This window comes from Gorilla gorilla, chromosome 3 (genome assembly GCF_029281585.2).
Source record: "Gorilla gorilla gorilla isolate KB3781 chromosome 3, NHGRI_mGorGor1-v2.1_pri, whole genome shotgun sequence".
NCBI classification, from domain to species: Eukaryota; Metazoa; Chordata; class Mammalia; order Primates; family Hominidae; genus Gorilla; species Gorilla gorilla.
This window is the reverse complement of record NC_073227.2, coordinates 72,976,389-72,995,353: the sequence shown is the minus strand read 5'-3', so window position 1 is coordinate 72,995,353 and position 18,965 is coordinate 72,976,389. Positions and strand designations below refer to the sequence as shown.

The following is an 18,965-nucleotide window of genomic DNA, read 5'->3' as shown; positions in this document are numbered from 1 at the left end:
TTATGGTGGAGTAAAATGAATTCCTATTAAAATGACCTGCTTAAGACCGTCATGTTTATTTTATTAAAATGTGATTTGTATTTCTCTGCTCAAAATAGTCAGCTATTGTTTCTCTTCTGTCCAAAATCCAACATATCTCTCTTCACCTCATTTCTAGGTCATCCATAGGCATGATCAGTTCTTAGCTTAAGAACTTTCCATGTACTTGATGTTGTAAGAGAGGATCTGGCAAATACAGAAATAAAACGATTTTGTTCTCACCTTTAAAAAGAGTATGCGAAGTTTACTGACAGCACAGACATGAATAGGAAATAATACAATTTTCCAGAAACAACTAGCAATAGAAAATTTATTTTTTCTTTTTTGATGAGCTAAACTTAGGACTAGGTAAAGTTTATTGTTAAAAGATGTCAGGATGTAGAGGAAGATGGCTAATTGGGGTTTAATTTATCATGGAAGTACATAAAGAGGAAGGAAAGCTCTACACACGTACAATTACTTTGCTTGTTCAAAGAAGAAAAGGCCTAAACAACACGTTACCTGCTTGTCAATAACTTGTCAAATGCTTTGACTTTTTTTTTTTTTTTTTTTTTTTGAGACGGAGTCTTGCTCTGTCGCCCAGGCTGGAGTGCAGTGACGTGATCTTGGCTCACTACAACCTCCTCCTCCTGGGTTCAAGCGATTCTTCTGCCTCAGCCTCCTGAGTAGTTGGAATCACAGGTGCGTGCCACAATGCCCAGCTAATTTTTGTGTTTTTAGTAGAAACAATGTTTCACTATGTTGAGCAGGCTGGTCTTGAACTCCTGACCTCAGGTGATCCGCCTGCCTCGGCCTCCCAAAGTGCTGGGATTACAGGCGTGAGCCACCGTGCCAGGCTAGATGCTTTGACATTTGAAACCTCAATTTAGCTTTGTTATTCTTCCCCAATATTGGTACAAATGTTATTTTAATGTATCAATTTACTGCTGAGAAAACTTAAGAACATTGAGAATTTAAGAACATTGAAATTTATGTGACAGCAAAGAGCACAGTTGGGCATAAACATCATATGCATGCCAAACACATTTATGTGTACTTGCTATATATACTGGATAGTGAGCAAGGCATTTTTATTTGATCTCCAATTCTTGTCATCATTTAATTCATCATCATCTACTAAACATTCTCAGTACTTCTCAGAGATAAGTATATTAAAACTTATCTTTTAATTTTTTTTTTGCCAGAAACCAACAGACCACAAAACAACAATAAAACGGAAAACAAATAGAATATATGGAGCATTGTAGTTTGATAAGTTCATAATATAAGAAATGGAAGGAGGAATATATAATATCTTCAAACTACCTACCTTTGATGTCTCCCCTGGTGAGCAGGGAGAGAAAGATACCTTTAACTAAGAAAGCATATTCAGGCAAGAAACTCAGCTTAGAAGCAAGGAGGAAGAGGTCTTTCAGAGTAGTTATTAGTGATTGATGTGCTTCTTTGCTTGTGGAAATCTTCATTTTCAAAGCTTAGCTCAAATGCTACCTCGACCACAAAAGCTTTTCTAGTATTGTTCATCATTTCTTCAGTTATGTTTAAGCAATGCCTTGAAAGGCAGCTGAAAACAGAAAAAGATCCCTTAACAAAAGGCAATTGGTTTTCTCATGAAACCAATTAAATAAATAGAACGATCAATAGACAGGACTGTGAGTGACTGCCTTACGATACTCACAAACAGTCTATAAGACTTCATTCTATTACTTTCAACAGTGACCAAGAAGATTTACTCAGCGTTAAGCACTATACTAGGAATTGAAGTGATGGCTATGGGATGCCCTGTTTGGAGGTGGACTTGGTCTAGCGAAGAGCCTGAGGCAAACAGAAATACAGTCAAATAATTACTATACAGTGTGATAGGCACATGGCATAGAAGCAGCATGGTGTCTAGAAGGAGTGAGTTGCTCTGTCCCACTCACTCCCCAAATACGTCTGACCTCATCTGCATTCTCTCTCACTCGCTGTACTTTAGCTACATTTTGAGTTTCTTGAACATGCCAAGTATGCTTCTACCTCAGGGCCTTTGCACTTCTTATTCCTCTGTTTGATAGTCTGTCACCCCGAAATCCACGGGGCTCACCTCCTGTCTCCATTCAAGTCTCTTATATCACTTCATCAGAGTAGCTTTCCCTGACCACTCCATATAAAATTGCACCCCATCACTTCATTTTATATTGCTTACTCTTTTCACAATTCTTATCATCATGACATATCATACGTTCATATGTTTATTATCTGACTCTCTTATTAGAATCAAAGCCCCACAAAAGAAAGAACTTTGTTTTATTCACTGTTGAATCTACATAGCTGGAAGAGTTCCTGGCAAAACAAATGGGAAGAGATAAAATGGGATTCAGGAAAGATTTCACAAAGGTGATTATACCCCCAGAGAGTTTAGAAGGATGCAAGAGATTATCATAAAAAGATAAGGGAGCTGGGAATAGCTGGTAGAAGTGTGTTCAAAGGTAAGAAAGATTAAAACCACATGGTTTGTTTAAATAATGTGAGATATTGGTTGGGCGTAAACCCTTCATTTGTGCTTCTATTACAACACATTCACCTCTTCTCTTGTAGGAGAGTTGTTTACTGCCCCTCTGTCTTTCTCAATAACTTCAGAGTTCTTTAAGGGCTGGGACTGTTTCACTCGTGTCTTCATTTTCCAAGTTCTTAAACAGAGCAGATATTCTGTAATTGCTAAATAAATAAATGATAAAACAGTATTTATTCATCAAGGAGCAAGAAAACTCATTTAGTTGTTCAATTAAAATGGATTTCTCTCTGTTGACAAGCGAATGCCCTGTTTGTAAACTTTATAAATGAAAGAGACCTCAGAGATCATCTAACTTGGCCTTTCCATTTTATAGATGAGAAAACTGAAGCATAGAAAGGTTGATTGCCTGACTATACAACCTGCTAGGTATAATGAAGAACTGAGGCCAGGCCTGGTGGCTCATACATGTAATCCCAGCACTTTGGGAGGCCTAGGTGGAAGGATTGCTAGAGACCACGAGTTCCAGACCAGCCTAGGCAACATGATGAGACACTGTCTCTACAAAAAATAAAAAATTAGCCAGGTGTGGTGGCACCTGTTTGTCTGTAGTCCCAGGTACTCAGGAGGCTGAAGTGGGAGGACTGTTTGAGTCTGGGAGGTAGAGACTGCAGTGAACAGTGACCCTGCCACTGCATTTCAGCCTGGGTTACAGAGTAAGACTGTTTTTTAAACAAAACAAAACAAAACAAAAAAACAGGCCGGGCATGGTGGCTCATGCCTGTAAGCCCAGCACTTTGGGAGACCAAGGTGGGCAGATCACCTGAGGTCAGGTGTTCAAAACCAGCCTGGCCAAAATGGTGAAACCCCCTCTCTACTATAAACACAAAAATTGGCTGGGCATGGTGGTGTATGCCTGTAATCCCAGCTACTTGGGAGGCTGAGGCAGAAGAATCGCTTGAGCCCAGGAGGTGGAGGTTGCAGTGAGCAGAGATCGCACCACTGTACTCCAGCTGGGCAACAGTGAGACTCCGCCTCAAATAAATAAACAAACAAACAAACAAAAAACCTAGAACTCCAGTTTGAACCATGGTATGTCATCTTTTCACTGGAAGATGTGCTTTCAGAAGCGGCCTGAACATTTGGTTTACCTATTAAAATAAAAACTGTACATACTTTATGATCTATCTTCGAGAAACAGACAAATCTGCAAGGAGCCATGTGGATCTTCATTGTCATTTTTTGTTGTAGTTAAAAGTGTAAAGTCGAAAGCAATCTGGGTGTGCATCAATGGAGAAATAGCCATATTCACTCTGTGATAGCCATACTATGCAATTTTATGAAGCACTTAAAATAGACATAGTTTGATTCATACTAAAATGAAAAAGAGCTCCAAGACACGGATACTAAAAAAAAAAAGAAAAAAAAGGAAGTCGCAGGATGATACTATACTATACTGTACTATTTAAGACTGGTCAATCTCAGGTTCTCCCACCAAAACAGCACAACACACGAAGTTAAGTGTATAGGAAATTTCGGAATGATGAACTCCAAACAGGATATGCATCTGTAGCAAGGGCTACCTCTGGAGAGAAGGGTAGGGGAATGAGGCGGTCTTTGACCTTGACAGTAATTTACGGTTTTTAACAAGGAGGGTGCATTCTTCATCTATTAGTTTTTCTTTTGTTGGCTGTGAAAATTAATTTTTCGAGAAATAGTACTGATTGTGATTTCTTCTCTATTCAGTGAGGAAAGGGAGTGACAGGTAATGATTCTGTATCAAGGCTGATTAAAGAATAAAAGAAGGCCTTTCTGAAGATTAAAAAACAAATAAAAAGTTGAGAAGAAAGAGCACGAAGAGTAGAAGGGAACAATGGTGTACTCGCCAGCAATGGCAATACGGGTTATTAAAAAGAAGGGTGGGGGCGGGGAACCCTGGCTGACTCAGGACGCCACGGGAGGAAGCCACGCAAAATAGCAAACCGGGATCCTAGAGGGGCGGGGCCCACCTCAGCGCGCAGGCGCAACCAGGCCCAGGTGGCCGCCGCGGAAGCGAAGCTACCTATACGCGCCGCGCCGCTTGGGTCTCCTGCGCATGCGCAGACGGACCTGCGCTGGAGGCTTCATCTTTGCCGCCGCTGCCGTCGCCTTCCTGGGATTTGAGTCTCGAGCTTTCTTCGTTCGTTCGCCGGCGGGTTCGCGCCCTTCTCGCGCCTCGGGGCTGCGAGGCTGGGGAAGGGGTTGGAGGGGGCTGTTGATCGCCGCGTTTAAGTTGCGCTCGGGGCGGCCATGTCGGCCGGCGAGGTCGAGCGCCTAGTGTCGGAGCTGAGCGGCGGGACCGGAGGGGATGAGGAGGAAGAGTGGCTCTATGGCGGTACGAAACTTCCTGTCTCTGTCTCTCGGGTTCTCTCAGGCCTCCCCTTTTGGCCCTCAAACGGCCGGCGTCCCTGGCCTCTCGCGCCGCCGCTTCGGGCCTCTGGTTGGGAGCCCTGTCCGGCCTGACTTAGGCCGAGCGCGGCGTGCGCGTGCCCCCAGTCCCCGCGGCGGTCTCCCGCCTGGCCCACGCCCACCATGCGCATCCACCCCTGTGGCGGCCGGGCCGGGCTGGGGGGCTGTGACCGGTCCTGGCCCCCGGCTTCGCTGTGCTTTCCCCGAGGCGTCTCGATCGCCTAGCTGCTGCGCTCTTTATCCTTGTTTTTTTCTGTCGATTCTGAGGTGGTGGTTTTTTGTGTCTGTTTTTGCCCTGTGGCCTTAGGGTGCCCTTCCTGTCCCTTCTTTCAGAAACAGTCATTCTGTAATAATAGCTAAATAAAGTTAATGCTGTACAACTAACGTCTTGTTTCTTGATGGTCAGTTTGTATGGAATGCACCTGCAAGGGTACCTCCTTGTCTGAAAGTCGTGCTTTAAAAATAATTAATTAAGAGAGAGAGAGAGAGAAAGATGGCCCATAAAGAAAACTCTGAATGTCTCCTGTATTAAGGTGAAGTTATTCTTTTTTAAGAGACTGCCGTTTAACCTACATCATGGAGGTATCTCATGACCCTTCGGCTTATAGTTTTCAGTGTCATCTCATGTATTTGTTTTTCTCAAAATAAATTTAATGCATCATGTACTTCTCTCTAGAAGGGTACTTGTTTGACATCTGGTTTTTAACTTTAAGTCACAATCCCTTCTTGCTTGTTAACACCAGATTTGAAAGTTAATGTTTGTTCCTTGCCTAAAACATATATTCTTGATTGTCTTTAGAATAGAATAGTAAAAGTGCACTTTGGGCACCATGCAGGTCCTTGATGATGTGAGTTTGATAAACTTGTAAAAAAAAATCGTTTGGTGGCAAGATTTAGCATTAGTTACTACTCTTTGAAATGTGAATGTGTAGGATTTCTTTTACAAAGATCTGGAAATCTTCAGTACCTCTTAAATTTAAGCTTATTTTTATAGCAGTAAAGTCTGATTTTTTTTTCCATAAAATACGTATCTTGTTAAGTAATTATAAGGTGATCTAACTTTGGATGTGCTTATAGGCCCATGGGACGTGCATGTGCACAGTGATTTGGCAAAGGACCTAGGTTAGTGCTTGTGATGATCACTTCAGATTTTCATAATACTAGTTTCTTTAAGAGTGGTTTCTTTACTTTGTTTGCTTATTTATTTATTTGTTTATTTTACTTGGTAGATGAAAATGAAGTTGAAAGGCCAGAAGAAGAAAATGCCAGGTTAGTGAAATTTTCTGTTGTTGCCTATTGCACAGGTTGTGTGATACAATGGTTCTGTCAGTTGTCAAAATTATTTTCTTACAATCATTGGCTTCATTGCAACACTGTCTTACAACATTTTGGAGGACATTGAATCCTTTAAGGATTATTCCAGTTTCAAGACCTAATCTTATGCCAATTCTATTTGTTGGTAGTTTAAAGGACAAAGTTTTTGAACTTAGGATTGGACTGATTTTACACTGTTAAGTAACTTGTTACTCTTAAGTGAATTCAGTAGTGAAGTATACAGTATAATCATTAAGCTACTGATAAAAATATTTTAACTTAATTGAAAATGTTTTTAAGTAAATCAGGAACACTCCAAACTACTACTCCTTTTCCAGTTTATTAACATTTTTGATGATATAATGGCAGTTTGGTTGTAATTTCAATGCTATGTATTGTTTGCATTCAAAATGTAATTAGCTGATTTGTTATAAGGTTGATTTCTTTGTTAGATTGTAAGAAAGATGTAAGTATTCATTTATAGAACATATACAGGGAGTCAGAATTTTACCCCAGATTTCAAAAAGCAATCCATGCAAAGAAGTACATGGAGATGTCGGCTTTACCCTGACCACATGCATTAGTGTCTGTAATGGAGGGGGAGGTAGTTAGAAGATTTTAAAGAATATTTGGGTTTAAAAAGTGGAAGATATACAACTTCATACCGAGTAAGCTGCAATCGAAAAGATAAAACAGGTGTTAGTGAGGATATGGGGAAATAAAACCCTCATACACTTCTGGTGGGATTGTAAAATGGTGCAGCTGCTTTGAAGAACAGCCTGGCCATTTTCTCAAATGGTGAAACATGGAGTTACCATGTGAGTCCTCCACCTTAGAGGAATGAAAACATTCACACAAAAACTTGTACTTGAATATTCATAGCAGCATTATTCTTAATAGAAAGTGGAAAAAGAAAACCTCACAGCTGCATCAGCTGATGAATGGATAGATTAAATGTGTTATATCCATACAGTGGAATATTATTTGGCAAGGACAATAAAATGAAGTACTGGTAGATGTTACAACACGGATGAACCTTACAAATGTGGAAGCCAAAGAAGTCAGTCCGTAGAGACAGATTAGTGGTTACTAAGAGTTGGGTGAGTGATTGCTAATGTATACAAAGTTCCTTTTGGGAGTGATGCATACATTCTGGAATTAGATAGTTCTGATGGTTGGACTATGTGACCATATTAAAACTCAGTTGTCCTGTTTGAATGGGTAGATTGTGTAATATGTGAATTGCATCTCAAAGCTGTTACAACAAAAAATGGATAGAGGGAAAAAGTGAGAAATGGAAGTAGAAATAGCTTAGGAGGAGCTGAAACTACAGTTCAGCTTCCTTACCCAAAAAATCCCCTATAGTCTTTTCACTCATTGGTATATTATCTGAAATGTTATTTCATTTTAAAATTTATGTATTCAACTCAGTTCCTAATTCTGATCTCAACCACAAAGTTGAGATTAGTTTTAATTTATGTTATGAAAGTGATTGAATATTTCTTTGTACCCATTCCTTCAGTTGGTCAAGAAATTAATTACAGCTATAGTTTTACAATCAAATATACTTTTCTATATGATAATCTTTATCCCATTAATTTTTATTTTTATTGGTTACAATTTTAAAAGCTTACTTTCTAATCAAACATTGTTTAATTTTAATTCCGCAATACACAACTTGCTAAAATTTATTGGAGGGAACCTTCTACCTTCCCTGAGTGTCACTGTCAACATAGCTTTATATTCCTTTCTGCAACTTCATTTGGGGAGCCGTTGAGTTGATTTCATCCTATGGGGGAAAAAACAACTTCCTCTACAGTGTTATTTTTCTAGAAAAAGCTTAAAATTTTATCATGTTTCTAACATTTTAATGGTGATAGAAAATTAAAACTTCTAAAAGAGTAGGCCTATTGAAGAAAGGTACTCTGCCAAACCTACTGCTATCTGGCTTGGTACATCATTGCATTGCTCTACCTAAGTTCCTGCTGTTAGAATTTGCCCGTTTCCTACTGACTGGCTCATTGCTGAAGCCTCTGTTTTTCTTAAACATTGCATTGCAGTCTCCAATTGTGTTATATCTGTCCAAGTTTTGACTAAAGAAGGGATACTGTTTTGTGACATAGAAAGCAAATGGGACTTGCTTCTGGCTACGTAGAAGCTTATTTCAGCAGGAGGTAAATGTACTGAACAATTACAGCTGCATATTTGTTTTCTTGAAGCAAGCAGCAGAACAATGAAAATATAACAGTTATGTTTTGACTTTTTATCTTTCATTTTGCTTTATTTGGTGATTGTGCTATAAAATGCCACTAAAGATCAAATTGATTTAGGTTAATTAAAATTGATTAAGTTTGTCATATATTTTTAAAATGTGTAAAAAGCTTGAATTATAGCCCACCATCAAATTATAAATCATTAATAAACTGTGAAGGCATTTGCATTCTTTTTTTTTTTTTTTTTTTGAGACAGCGTCTCACGCTGTCGCCCAGGCTAGAGTGCAGTGGCATGATCACTGCAGCCTCACTGCAATCTCTACCTCCTGGGTTCAAGCAGTTGTCTGCTTCAGCCTTCCTTGTAGCTGGGATTACAGGTGCTCGCCACCATGCCTGGCTAATTTTTTTTTTTTTGTATTTTTAGTAGAGACGGGGTTTTACCATCTTGGCCAGGCTGGTCTTGAATTCCTGACCTCGTGATCCACCCACCTCAGCCTCTCAAAGTGCTGGGATTACAGGCATGAGCCTCCACACCCAGCCTGGCATTTGCATTCTACTTACAATGTTGAGTACTTGCCTTATGCAAGTTACTAGAAATAACGGAATAAGACATCAGATTTTACCATTACTGTCTCCAGTGGAGACAATAATTTTAGGAGCTTTATTGAAGCTTAGAAATACTAATGTAATCTATCTGTACTTCCGAAAAGTAATGCCTGACATGTATACTTACTTTTGTTGTTTGTAGTGCTAATCCTCCATCTGGAATTGAAGATGAAACTGCTGAAAATGGTGTACCAAAACCGGTAACATAAGGCTTTGAAATCCAGTTACTGATACAAATCTTTATCAATAGCTTCACAGTTTACATAGAAAGCAAGCTGGCATTTTACATTACCTTCAGTATCAGGTGTTATCTGGCCCTTTCTTACGTCTCCTACTTCATCTGGTGCCATCAAAAACATATATAGGAATTAAAATGAGGAAAAGAAATAGTAGAAAGACTTCAGAGGAAAATAGTATGTGCAAAGGCTTGATGTTTATTGCTTTCAAGGAATTGAATGGTTATAAATCTACTGAATATAGTGAGCCTGGTTTTCAGAGCAAGTTTTGAGCCCACAGCCTTTCACTGTTATGATTTTTTAACGTATGTGACAGTCCCTGACTGCATGCCTGCATGCCATTGATACTTTGTGAGGTGAACATATCATTGGTCCTATGAATATTTGTGCATTTTAATCCTATAAAAAGAAGGAAGTTATTGTTCTGGAAGTTTGGAGTTGTATACAAAAAAGTATTTTGCGTATGTGATCTACTTATTTACTATGATGTGATTAAGCACAAAATAGCCTTTAAGAGTCAAAGTAAAATCTTCACAAATATAGAATTTGCATGTAGGGCCTCTTCTAGGTATACAAGAATACCAAGAATAACTGAGCTTCTACTTAACTATTTGGTACTTCTTATGCTTTAGGGTTTTTTTTTTTAACTCTTTAATTGATTTGGTACATTGTATTTGTGACACTGTGAATCTTAAAATTGTTTTCCTCTTAGATTCTTTTTTGCCAAGACTTCTCAAATACTTATTTTTTACAATTTTATCTTGTAGGTGTCTTAGTAAGTTGCTTTAGATCCTTTTTGCAAGAGGGGCAGATATGATAGTTAAAAAAAAATGAGGTGTTGTTTACCACAAGGAGATGATGCCAAAAAGATTTCATTTCTTTATTCATAGTCTTATCCTTTTTATCATGTAGAACATCAAAATTATGAGTTGAAATAGGTGGCAGCATTATAAGCTTGTAACTTTAAAATTGTATCTCAAAAAAATACAGAGTGGGGCCGGGCATGGTGGCTCACGCCTGTAATTCCAGCACTTTGGGAGGCCAAGGTGGGTGGATCACCTGAGGTCAGGAGTTCGAGGCCAGCCTGGCCAACATGGTGAAACCCTGTCTCTGCTAAAAATACAAAAATTAGTTGGGCATGGTGGTGGGCACCTGTAATCCTAGCTACTCTAGAGGCTGAGGCCGGAGAATTGCTTGAACCTGGGAGGCGGAGGTTGCAGTGAGCTGAGATCATGCCACTGCACTCAAGCCGGGGCGACAAAGTGAGACTCTGTCTCAAGAAAGAAGAAAAAAAAAAAAAACAGGGTGGTTACTTTTTTTAGTTATTAGTATTAGATGTTGAAATGGATTACTGAATGTATTTTATAATTTGTTTATGTTCATGTAGAAAGTGACTGAGACCGAAGATGATAGTGATAGTGACAGCGATGATGATGAAGATGATGTTCATGTCACTATAGGAGACATTAAAACGGGAGCACCACAGTATGGGTAAGTTATTTTTTAGTAAGTAACAATTGTGTAAATGCTATATAGTAAGGAGAGTGTGCCTATATCAAACTCTCAGTGGTTGAGTCCATTGTTTTTACATTTTTCTATTTTAACATAAAAGAACTTTTTAAAGTTTCATCATGAAGATACTTCTTTGCTAAAATACAGTTAATTGATTAGGCGAAGGTACATAGAAGCAGCAGTTTTTGATGCTGAATTTAAAGTGTTTTTATAAAAGAATTGAGTGCTAGGCCAGGCATAGAGGTTCATGCCTGTAATCCCAGGACTTTGGGAGGCCGAGGCGGGTGAATCACCTGAGGTCAGGAGTTCAAGACCAGCCTGACCAGCATGGTGAAACCTTATCTCTACTAAAAATACAAAAATTAGCCAGGCATGGTGGTGGGCACCTGTAATCCCAGCTACTCCAGAGACTAAGGCAGGAGAATCACTTGAACCTGGGAGGCGGAGGTTGCGGTGAGCCCAGATCGAGCCACTGTACTCCAGCCTGGGTAACAGAGTGAGACTCTGTCTCGAGAAAAAGAAAAAAAAAAAGTACTATAAATTCTTTGATTAGAATTAGAAATCCTTAAATTGTAATTTGTATCTGTACTTATTATTATTTCACTTTATTACTTATCCAGACCTGAGTTTAGGTTTTTAATTTTTTTGTCTAATAAAAACAATATCAAAAGTATTTCTTTTTGTTCTTAATAGTGTTTTCAGGTTTCTAATTCTCCCTTAGGCCTTTTAGGCCAATGTTTGTCTCCAATTTTGTATTCTATAAACTGGACCAAGTAAATGGACTGTCATTGACTCATTGAGCGCATAAAGAATCTTACAGAAAGATTGGAAGGGAAATACATTGAAGTACAAATTGTTATTTAGTTACGATAGGAGAATAAGAGTCAATGTGTTTTGTTTTTCAAATTGGCTGTATAATGTGGTTATTATAGCTTATGCATTGGAAACACAAAATACATTAATTTCACTATAGTTCATTAAGCAACCTCATCTGGAATCAACCAGTATATACAAAAATATTGTTAAATATTTTATTAGTAGAGTCATTTGTTTTCAGAAGTCATTTCAGGAAGCTTAAAGCCAATTCAGTTATTGTCATAGTCAGTTTTGTATTATAATAATGACTACCCATGTAATTTTAAAATCCTAGCACCTTTTTAGGGAACAGAGGAGAGAGGCTCATTTTTCATGTTAGGGGTGGATATTCTAAATGTGCTCCTCATTCTCATTTGGGAAAGTAAATAATTAATGAGAAAGTTGGGCTTATACTGTAGTACTAGTAGGCCTTTACTATCTGCATGATGCAAAAGGAACACATATAAAATTGTAATAATTGCATGTTCATTAAATGTTATGTAAAATTATTTGTATTTGCAAGTTATAGAACAACTTGAAGCAAGTGACTTTTTTTTGGATTATGGATGGGACCTTTTTTTGGTAGAAATTGCACTCAAATATTAAATATACGTGGATTTCCATAGTACCTTACTAAACTTTATTTCTTACAGCAATTTTCAGTTTTATGCATTGTAATTATGTTTATACATATTTATTACCTTTAGACACTTTAGATTTCTATAGAGTAGAAACCATTGTATTCAAAACTCTTCAAAAAAACAAGAAACTGTGATTTATGAAGTTTTCTCTTCCTCACATTGCCTTAAATATAGTTAAGTGTGCAGTAAATGGTTATTGACTAAATAAACTGAATGTTATTTAGTTACAGTTGTCTCTGAGGGTTTTTTCCCCTTAGACATTTGATTATGAAAATTTTCAAATGCTCACAAAAGTTGAAGGAATTGACATGTGAATGCTCATTTACCCATCACCTAGATTATACAATCTACATTTTGCTTTGTTTGCTTCAACTCATATCCCTCTATGCGTTTACCCATTTATCAGTTGACTTATTTTTTATTCATTTTATGCATTTCGAAAGTAAAGTACAGGCATTTGTGAAGAGCGTAAAGTTGTTTAACCTCTATATTTCAAGGTATATCCCTTGAAAACAAAGTCAGTGAGAAAATGAAATTTGATAAACATTTACTTATGCACAGCGTTTTCAGAAGCAAATTTAAAGAACAAACTGTGTCCAAGGACTGAATTGATTTATTGTAAATTGTTAGGAAATACAAAATAGCTTTTTTTTTTGGGGGGGGTAACATACCTTTGTTACAAGTTCATTTTATATGTAAGTAAGGTATGAAGAAAAGCAACTCTTAAAGTAGGAATAATTTATCTTGGAAAGTAGTTTGTTACCTGTCTCTGTGCGATTGATCCATTTATGTACTCAATAAATAATTTTTAAAGACATAATTTATCTGGCACTGTGTTAAGTAGCAAAGATAATGTGCCTTTATCAAACCATCTGTGATCATTCCATTATTATTATTTTTTTTTACATTTACCATGCTACAGAAGAACCCTTGGTAAAATCACCATGAAATTTCATGGAGTTAACGAATTAGATAAAGTTCCATGAAAGCAGCAATTTTTTATCTGTGAATGTATTAATTGATGAGAATATAGGAAGTTATTATTTTCCAGAGGTAGTGAGGATGCCAGACATGTAAGTAAATATTTTCAGTGCAACATAAGTGCTAGAATAGAAACATGTACAAAGTGATTCGAAAGGTTTGAGAGGAGAGTTGCTAAAAGCCTACAGGTGTTGAAGAGAAGATTCCCAGAGGTAACATTTGAACTTGTTTGAATAATTTTTGAGATGGGAGACAGTGGTTTTTAGGCGGAGGACACTGCCTAACAATAAATGTATTAGATGCATGCCTTGGAGGAAGTACATGGCTGGAGGATAAGGTAGACAAAAAGAGATGGTTGAAATCACTTATGGAAGGAGTTAGGATGCTTTTGCTATGTCTTTGTAGACCTTGCAAGCTTGTCCAATGCACCTTATTTTATTGCTGTTGTTGCTCTGTTTTGCTTTGTTTTAGGCTTTTAGCTGCCCAAAGCCATGGTTTTTAGTTTCTGTCTCCAGTGATAAGTGGAAAAGAGGGGTGATAAAGGGGCTTTACTGGCCTAACCAGAAACAGAAACTAAGGACTCATGACTGTATTCTCTCCCTTAGACACCCCTAATTAGGTTTTTAGACAGGTCATATCATTTGAAAAGATAACTCTAGCATCAGTAGTTGAGATGGGTTAGATGGAGAGACATTGACTAATAGATGTGAAGTAGTTGTCCAGGTGAGATGATAATCTAGACTAAGGCAGCAGTAGTAGAGAGATGAATGGGAAAATAGTACATTTAAGTATTAGAGAAACAGAAATATAGTCAGGCATGTGGTATACATCTGTAGTCCCATGGACTTGGGAGGCTGAGGTGGGAGGATTGCTTGAGCCTTGGAGTTTCAGGCCAGCCTAGGCAATATAGTAAGATCCTGTCTCAAAGAATAAATAGAAACAAATAACATGGGTAACTGGTTGGTTGTGGATGGAGGAGGAGATAAAGGGCTCAGTGACTTAAAGATTTCTAGAGCAGTTAATTGGGTACAGGTGGGTGCTACTGCTCCCACCTCCCACAAAATAGATTCATTTGACATGTTTATTTTGAAGTTCCTATAGAAAATCCAAGGATAGGATCTAGCATTTAGAGTGGTCTGAGACTTCACAGGGATCTATTGGACATTATATCAAATTTGCCTCTGCAATTTTTCATACCACTAAGCTTTTCTACACAGGCTTCTCTACAAAGGCTTGTGGCTTAAAAAAGAAAAATGATGTTTTAAAAGGCAGAATGGGGAATAGAAAGTAGCTGGGTGGAAAGCGAAGAAGCTCATTTATTGAACACTTGCGGCTAAACCTTTTATAAAAATACTGTTTTATTCTATACGGTCCTGTAAGAGAACAGTTTAGAGAAAATCCTTGATTTTTGTAGAAAAATCATGTACATCATATGTAGATACCGCTAAGTCACTTTTTCTGAATTTGGATTGTTAAAATGTAAACATCGTGAAGGCAGGAACCGTAATTGTCCAGCTCCTCATACTTTTTCCTCAGCCTAGAACCATACTTGACATGGTTTGGTGCTCAGTAAGCAATACATGAATTAATCAGTCTATAAAATGATTATTTCAAGTTGGTGACGATAGTACTGCTTGACAGTAATATTTGGTCCACTTTGTAATTTTTGCATTTCTAGCTGTGGAGCTACAGTTATTTGATACAATTAAACATTTTATTGAATTTACATTTTTCTTTTTTAAGTAGAAAAGAAAAATGACAGTGCAAATGTAACTAAACCTAAGTCTTAAATGTAGTACATCAGAGACAAAAGATGGAAGTAATTATTATTAGACCCAAAGCAGTGAATCTGAAGTCCAGATGGCTGAAGTTCTGAGAGAAAAGAACCAAATATATAACATGAATATAATGTGAGAAATATATCATTGAAAACATCTGTGACTTGAGGTCTTACTGATATCTTTTTTTTTTTTTGAGATAGAGTCTCGCTCTTTCGCCCAGGCTGGAGTGCAGTGGCACGATCTCACTGCAAGCTCCGCCTCCTGGGTTCACGCCATTCTCATGCCTCAGCCTCCTGAGTAGCTGGGATTACAGGCGCCCACCCCCATGCCTGGCTAATTTTTTCTATTTTTTAGTGGAGACGGGGTTTCATGGTGTTAGCCAGGATGGTCTTGATCTCCTGACCTCGTGATCCACCCGCCTCGGCCTCCCAAAGTGCTTGGATTACAGGCGTGAGCCGCCGTGCCCGGCCGTCTTACTGATACGTTTTTGTTCAGTGGGAGTTGGTCCTTCTTTGCCCATTCCCGTTTTCTTCTAACTTCCCTAGTAACAGAAAAGTCTCTTTTAATTAGTATATTTGATAATACTACTCATATATAAGAATCCATTATATAAAAAAGTAAAGAACTGTCTGTAACCCCATATTACAGAAAATGTATACAAGGCTCATTTATATAAGTAAAAATGCAATGAATTATTCAAATAATTGTGTACAAGTCTTAGGTGTTTTGGCCAAGATTACACAACTAGCAATTGACAAAACATTTGAATGTGGGTTGGTCCAACTTCAGATATTTTTTTCTTTATCACTGTGTATTATATTACATCTAAAAAGGTGCAGCTTAATATTTTTTCAAATATATACATTCATGTAACTACAGCCAGATCAAGATATGAAACATAATTGGCATCCTAGAAGTTTCTCTCATTTTGCCTCTTGGTCATTAACCACCCACCACCGGCAAACACTGTTCTGCTTTCATGCTAGACTTATTTTTGAATTTCTTGTCAATAAATTTCTGTTATGGACTGAGTACTCCATGAATAGTTGAAAAAGGATTTATTAACAATATCAAATGCAGGAAGAACTGAAAGGCCACTAGATTTGACAACAAGTTGGAGGAATTTTACTTATGCTTAAGAGTGCTGTATATTTAATAACTGGGAGGCAAGGAAATGAAGACAAGGGGTGTAAACTATTTTTCCCTTCTTAGCCTTATTTCTTGTGAAGTTTGTTACAGTAGAATGTTGAGTTATTGGCAGAAAGGTTTTTGAAATGGAAACAAGTCAGGCTTTTTTTTTTTTTTTTTTTTTTTACTGTTTTTGCCTTTTATTGAGCAAGTGACTTTAAAAATCAGTTTAAAATGTTTTTTAAAATGTGTGTTAGCTGGGCACGGTGGCTCACTCTTGTAATCTCAGCATTTTGGGAGGCCAAGGTGGGAGGATTGCTTGAGCTCTGGAGTTCGAGACCAGCCTGGACAACATGGTATGAGATCTCATCTATACAAAATTTAAAAAATAAAGATAGAAATAAAATGTGTGTCACACTATCCATTTTACTATGTGATTGTATAATTTGTTTGTACAAATGGAATATATTACTGTTTTGTTTAAGCTTTTCAGGATAATTTCTGGTTTTTTTTGTTTGTTTGTTTTTAGGAGTTATGGTACAGCACCTGTAAATCTTAACATCAAGACAGGGGGAAGAGTTTATGGAACTACAGGTAAAATTTGTATTTTCTGTTGCATCAATAGGGAAATAAGGCACATATCTTAAATAGGTCTTAATAGCTTTTTTTTTTAGTCGGGGACAAAGTCTGGCTCTGTCACCCAGGCTGGAGTACAGTGGCGCAATCTTAGTTCGCTACAACCTCTGTCTCCTGGGCTCAAACCATCCTCCCACTTCACCTTCTCAAGTAGCTGGGACTGTGGGCGTGCACCACCATGCTTGGCCAATTTTTGTATTTTTATGTAGAGACCAGTCTCACCATGTTGTTCAGGCTGGTCTTGAACTTTCGAGCTTAAGTGATCTACCTGCCTTGGCCTCCCAGAGTGTTGGGATTCCATGTGTGAGCCACTGCGCCCGGCCAAGGTGATAATAGATCTTTTTAAAGAGTAATTTTTGACCGTACATCACAGAGACTGGTAAAGTTTTTCTGGAAAGAGTCCAGTAGCACGTATTTTAGGCTCTGCTTTGTTTGGAACCCTTGCCAGGTTTTTTGCCAGGAATAGTAAAAAGATGTTGGTTTTCTGTTTGTGTGTGTATGTGTGCCAGGAATAGTAGAAAGGTGTTTATATTTTCTGTTTGTCTATGGTATCGCCCAGCTTCTTGCAAGTGTAGCTCCTTCATTTTGTAATTTTATAAAACAGGGACAAAAGTCAAAGGAGTAGACCTTGATGCACCTGGAAGCATTAATGGAGTTCCACTCTTAGAGGTAGATTTGGATTCTTTTGAAGATAAACCATGGCGTAAACCTGGTAAGATTATTGTGGATTATATTAATTTCAATATTTTCAGTGTGAAGTCATCAGAAAATTTTTTTGAACATCAATTTAGAATTTTATTTTTTCATTATAATTTTAATTGTCTTAAGCAAATCATGAGTAATAATGACTTGGACTATTAAATCTTACTGGTGGCCTTGTATTACTTAAAATGTAGACTTATTGTTTATTATAATGGTGTTTGTAAAGGGAATAATTTGATCAAAAATGTTATAGTCTTTTTGCCACCATAAATGATAGAGTGATAACTGATAGAACTCTAAATTTATATTTTTATAGTTTAGTATATTTTTGATGCTGCATAAAAATAGAGCTGAAATATTTGTACACTAAAGTTGTGTTTTATCTTTAGGTGCTGATCTTTCTGATTATTTTAATTATGGGTTTAATGAAGATACCTGGAAAGCTTACTGTGAAAAACAAAAGAGGATACGAATGGGACTTGAAGTTATACCAGTAACCTCTACTACAAATAAAATTACGGTAATTAATAAATACTCCGGAATACCCTTGGCTTGTCTACCGTCCCACTTTTACTCCCCAAATAAATCGCTTCCCTATAAAAGTGATTAAATGCTATATGATAGTTTAAAAATTCCATTTTGTTTACCATGTTTGTTTTTCCCTTCCCTCCCTTTTAGAGTTTCGTATTTAATGATTATCTGATGTTCTTACCTTCAAATCACAGACTAGCCACAGCTAGTTTGTCTTTATATGGCCTATTAATTAAATATTATGTGGTATCTTAATGGGGAATATGTTATTTAACTTAGGCCGAAGACTGTACTATGGAAGTTACACCAGGTGCAGAGATCCAAGATGGCAGATTCAATCTTTTTAAGGTGAATTTTAGTAAATTATCCTTGGTTGCTCTCATTTTTTGTTCTTGAGTCTGCTCCCATGCCACTACTCAAGGGACAAGATTAAAGTGGAAATAGCTACCTTTTTTCCAAACCTTCAGCTTCCTGGTGACTTACAAATTTGCTGATTGTTGTTTTATCTCCACTTTTGCAAGCATGTGAATTTATAGCCTATTATACTAACAAATGCCAAGTAAAACTATTGTTTGCTATATGTTGTGATTTCATTTTGAGTCGTAATACGTGTTTGTAGGATAGAAAAGTTAGTGGCAACAGATTACGCTCTCATTGTAGATAATACTCTAATCTTTATCAACAGAATTGGAAACTTTTTTGCTCTCTTTAAAAAAATGGTAAGGAAGGTGGCATACTGTTTATCTCTATGACACTTATAACACTGATATCATTGGTGTAATGCCCTGATAGCTCAAGATATCTTCAAAAATCTTAGGCATTCTCTGAGAGGCTTTAAGAACTCAACATAATGA

The 18,965-nt window shown here is 37.4% G+C and overlaps 1 protein-coding gene and 1 long non-coding RNA gene across 41 annotated transcripts in view; one reads left to right on the top strand and one right to left on the bottom strand.

The window, feature by feature from the left end:
• Positions 1 to 380: 380 nt before the first annotated feature.
• Positions 381 to 4,645, bottom strand: LOC129533310 (uncharacterized). Its single transcript, XR_008679451.2, has 3 exons — positions 4,537 to 4,645; positions 2,600 to 2,733; positions 381 to 1,600 (listed from the first exon to the last, which is right to left on the bottom strand). It is a non-coding gene; the product is annotated as an uncharacterized lncRNA (long non-coding RNA).
• The window catches only part of FIP1L1 (factor interacting with PAPOLA and CPSF1), an 82,012-nt gene continuing 67,558 nt past the window's right edge, over positions 4,512 to 18,965 (top strand). For 7 of the 40 annotated variants that reach the window (XM_055385824.2, XM_019025506.4, XM_019025505.4 and 4 more), the window contains exons 1-8: positions 4,512 to 4,901; positions 6,053 to 6,097; positions 6,205 to 6,244; positions 9,251 to 9,308; positions 10,732 to 10,835; positions 16,772 to 16,836; positions 17,483 to 17,590; positions 17,970 to 18,100. In XM_055385824.2, coding sequence (XP_055241799.1) covers positions 4,817 to 4,901; positions 6,053 to 6,097; positions 6,205 to 6,244; positions 9,251 to 9,308; positions 10,732 to 10,835; positions 16,772 to 16,836; positions 17,483 to 17,590; positions 17,970 to 18,100 — 636 coding nt within the window. In that variant the 5' untranslated portion in view covers positions 4,512 to 4,816. Of the gene's footprint in view, positions 4,902 to 6,052; positions 6,098 to 6,204; positions 6,245 to 9,250; positions 9,309 to 10,731; positions 10,836 to 16,771; positions 16,837 to 17,482; positions 17,591 to 17,969; positions 18,101 to 18,390; positions 18,460 to 18,965 lie in introns of all 40 variants that reach the window. The other 33 variants (XM_019025502.4, XM_019025496.4, XM_063705293.1 and 30 more) reach the window with 13 other exon arrangements.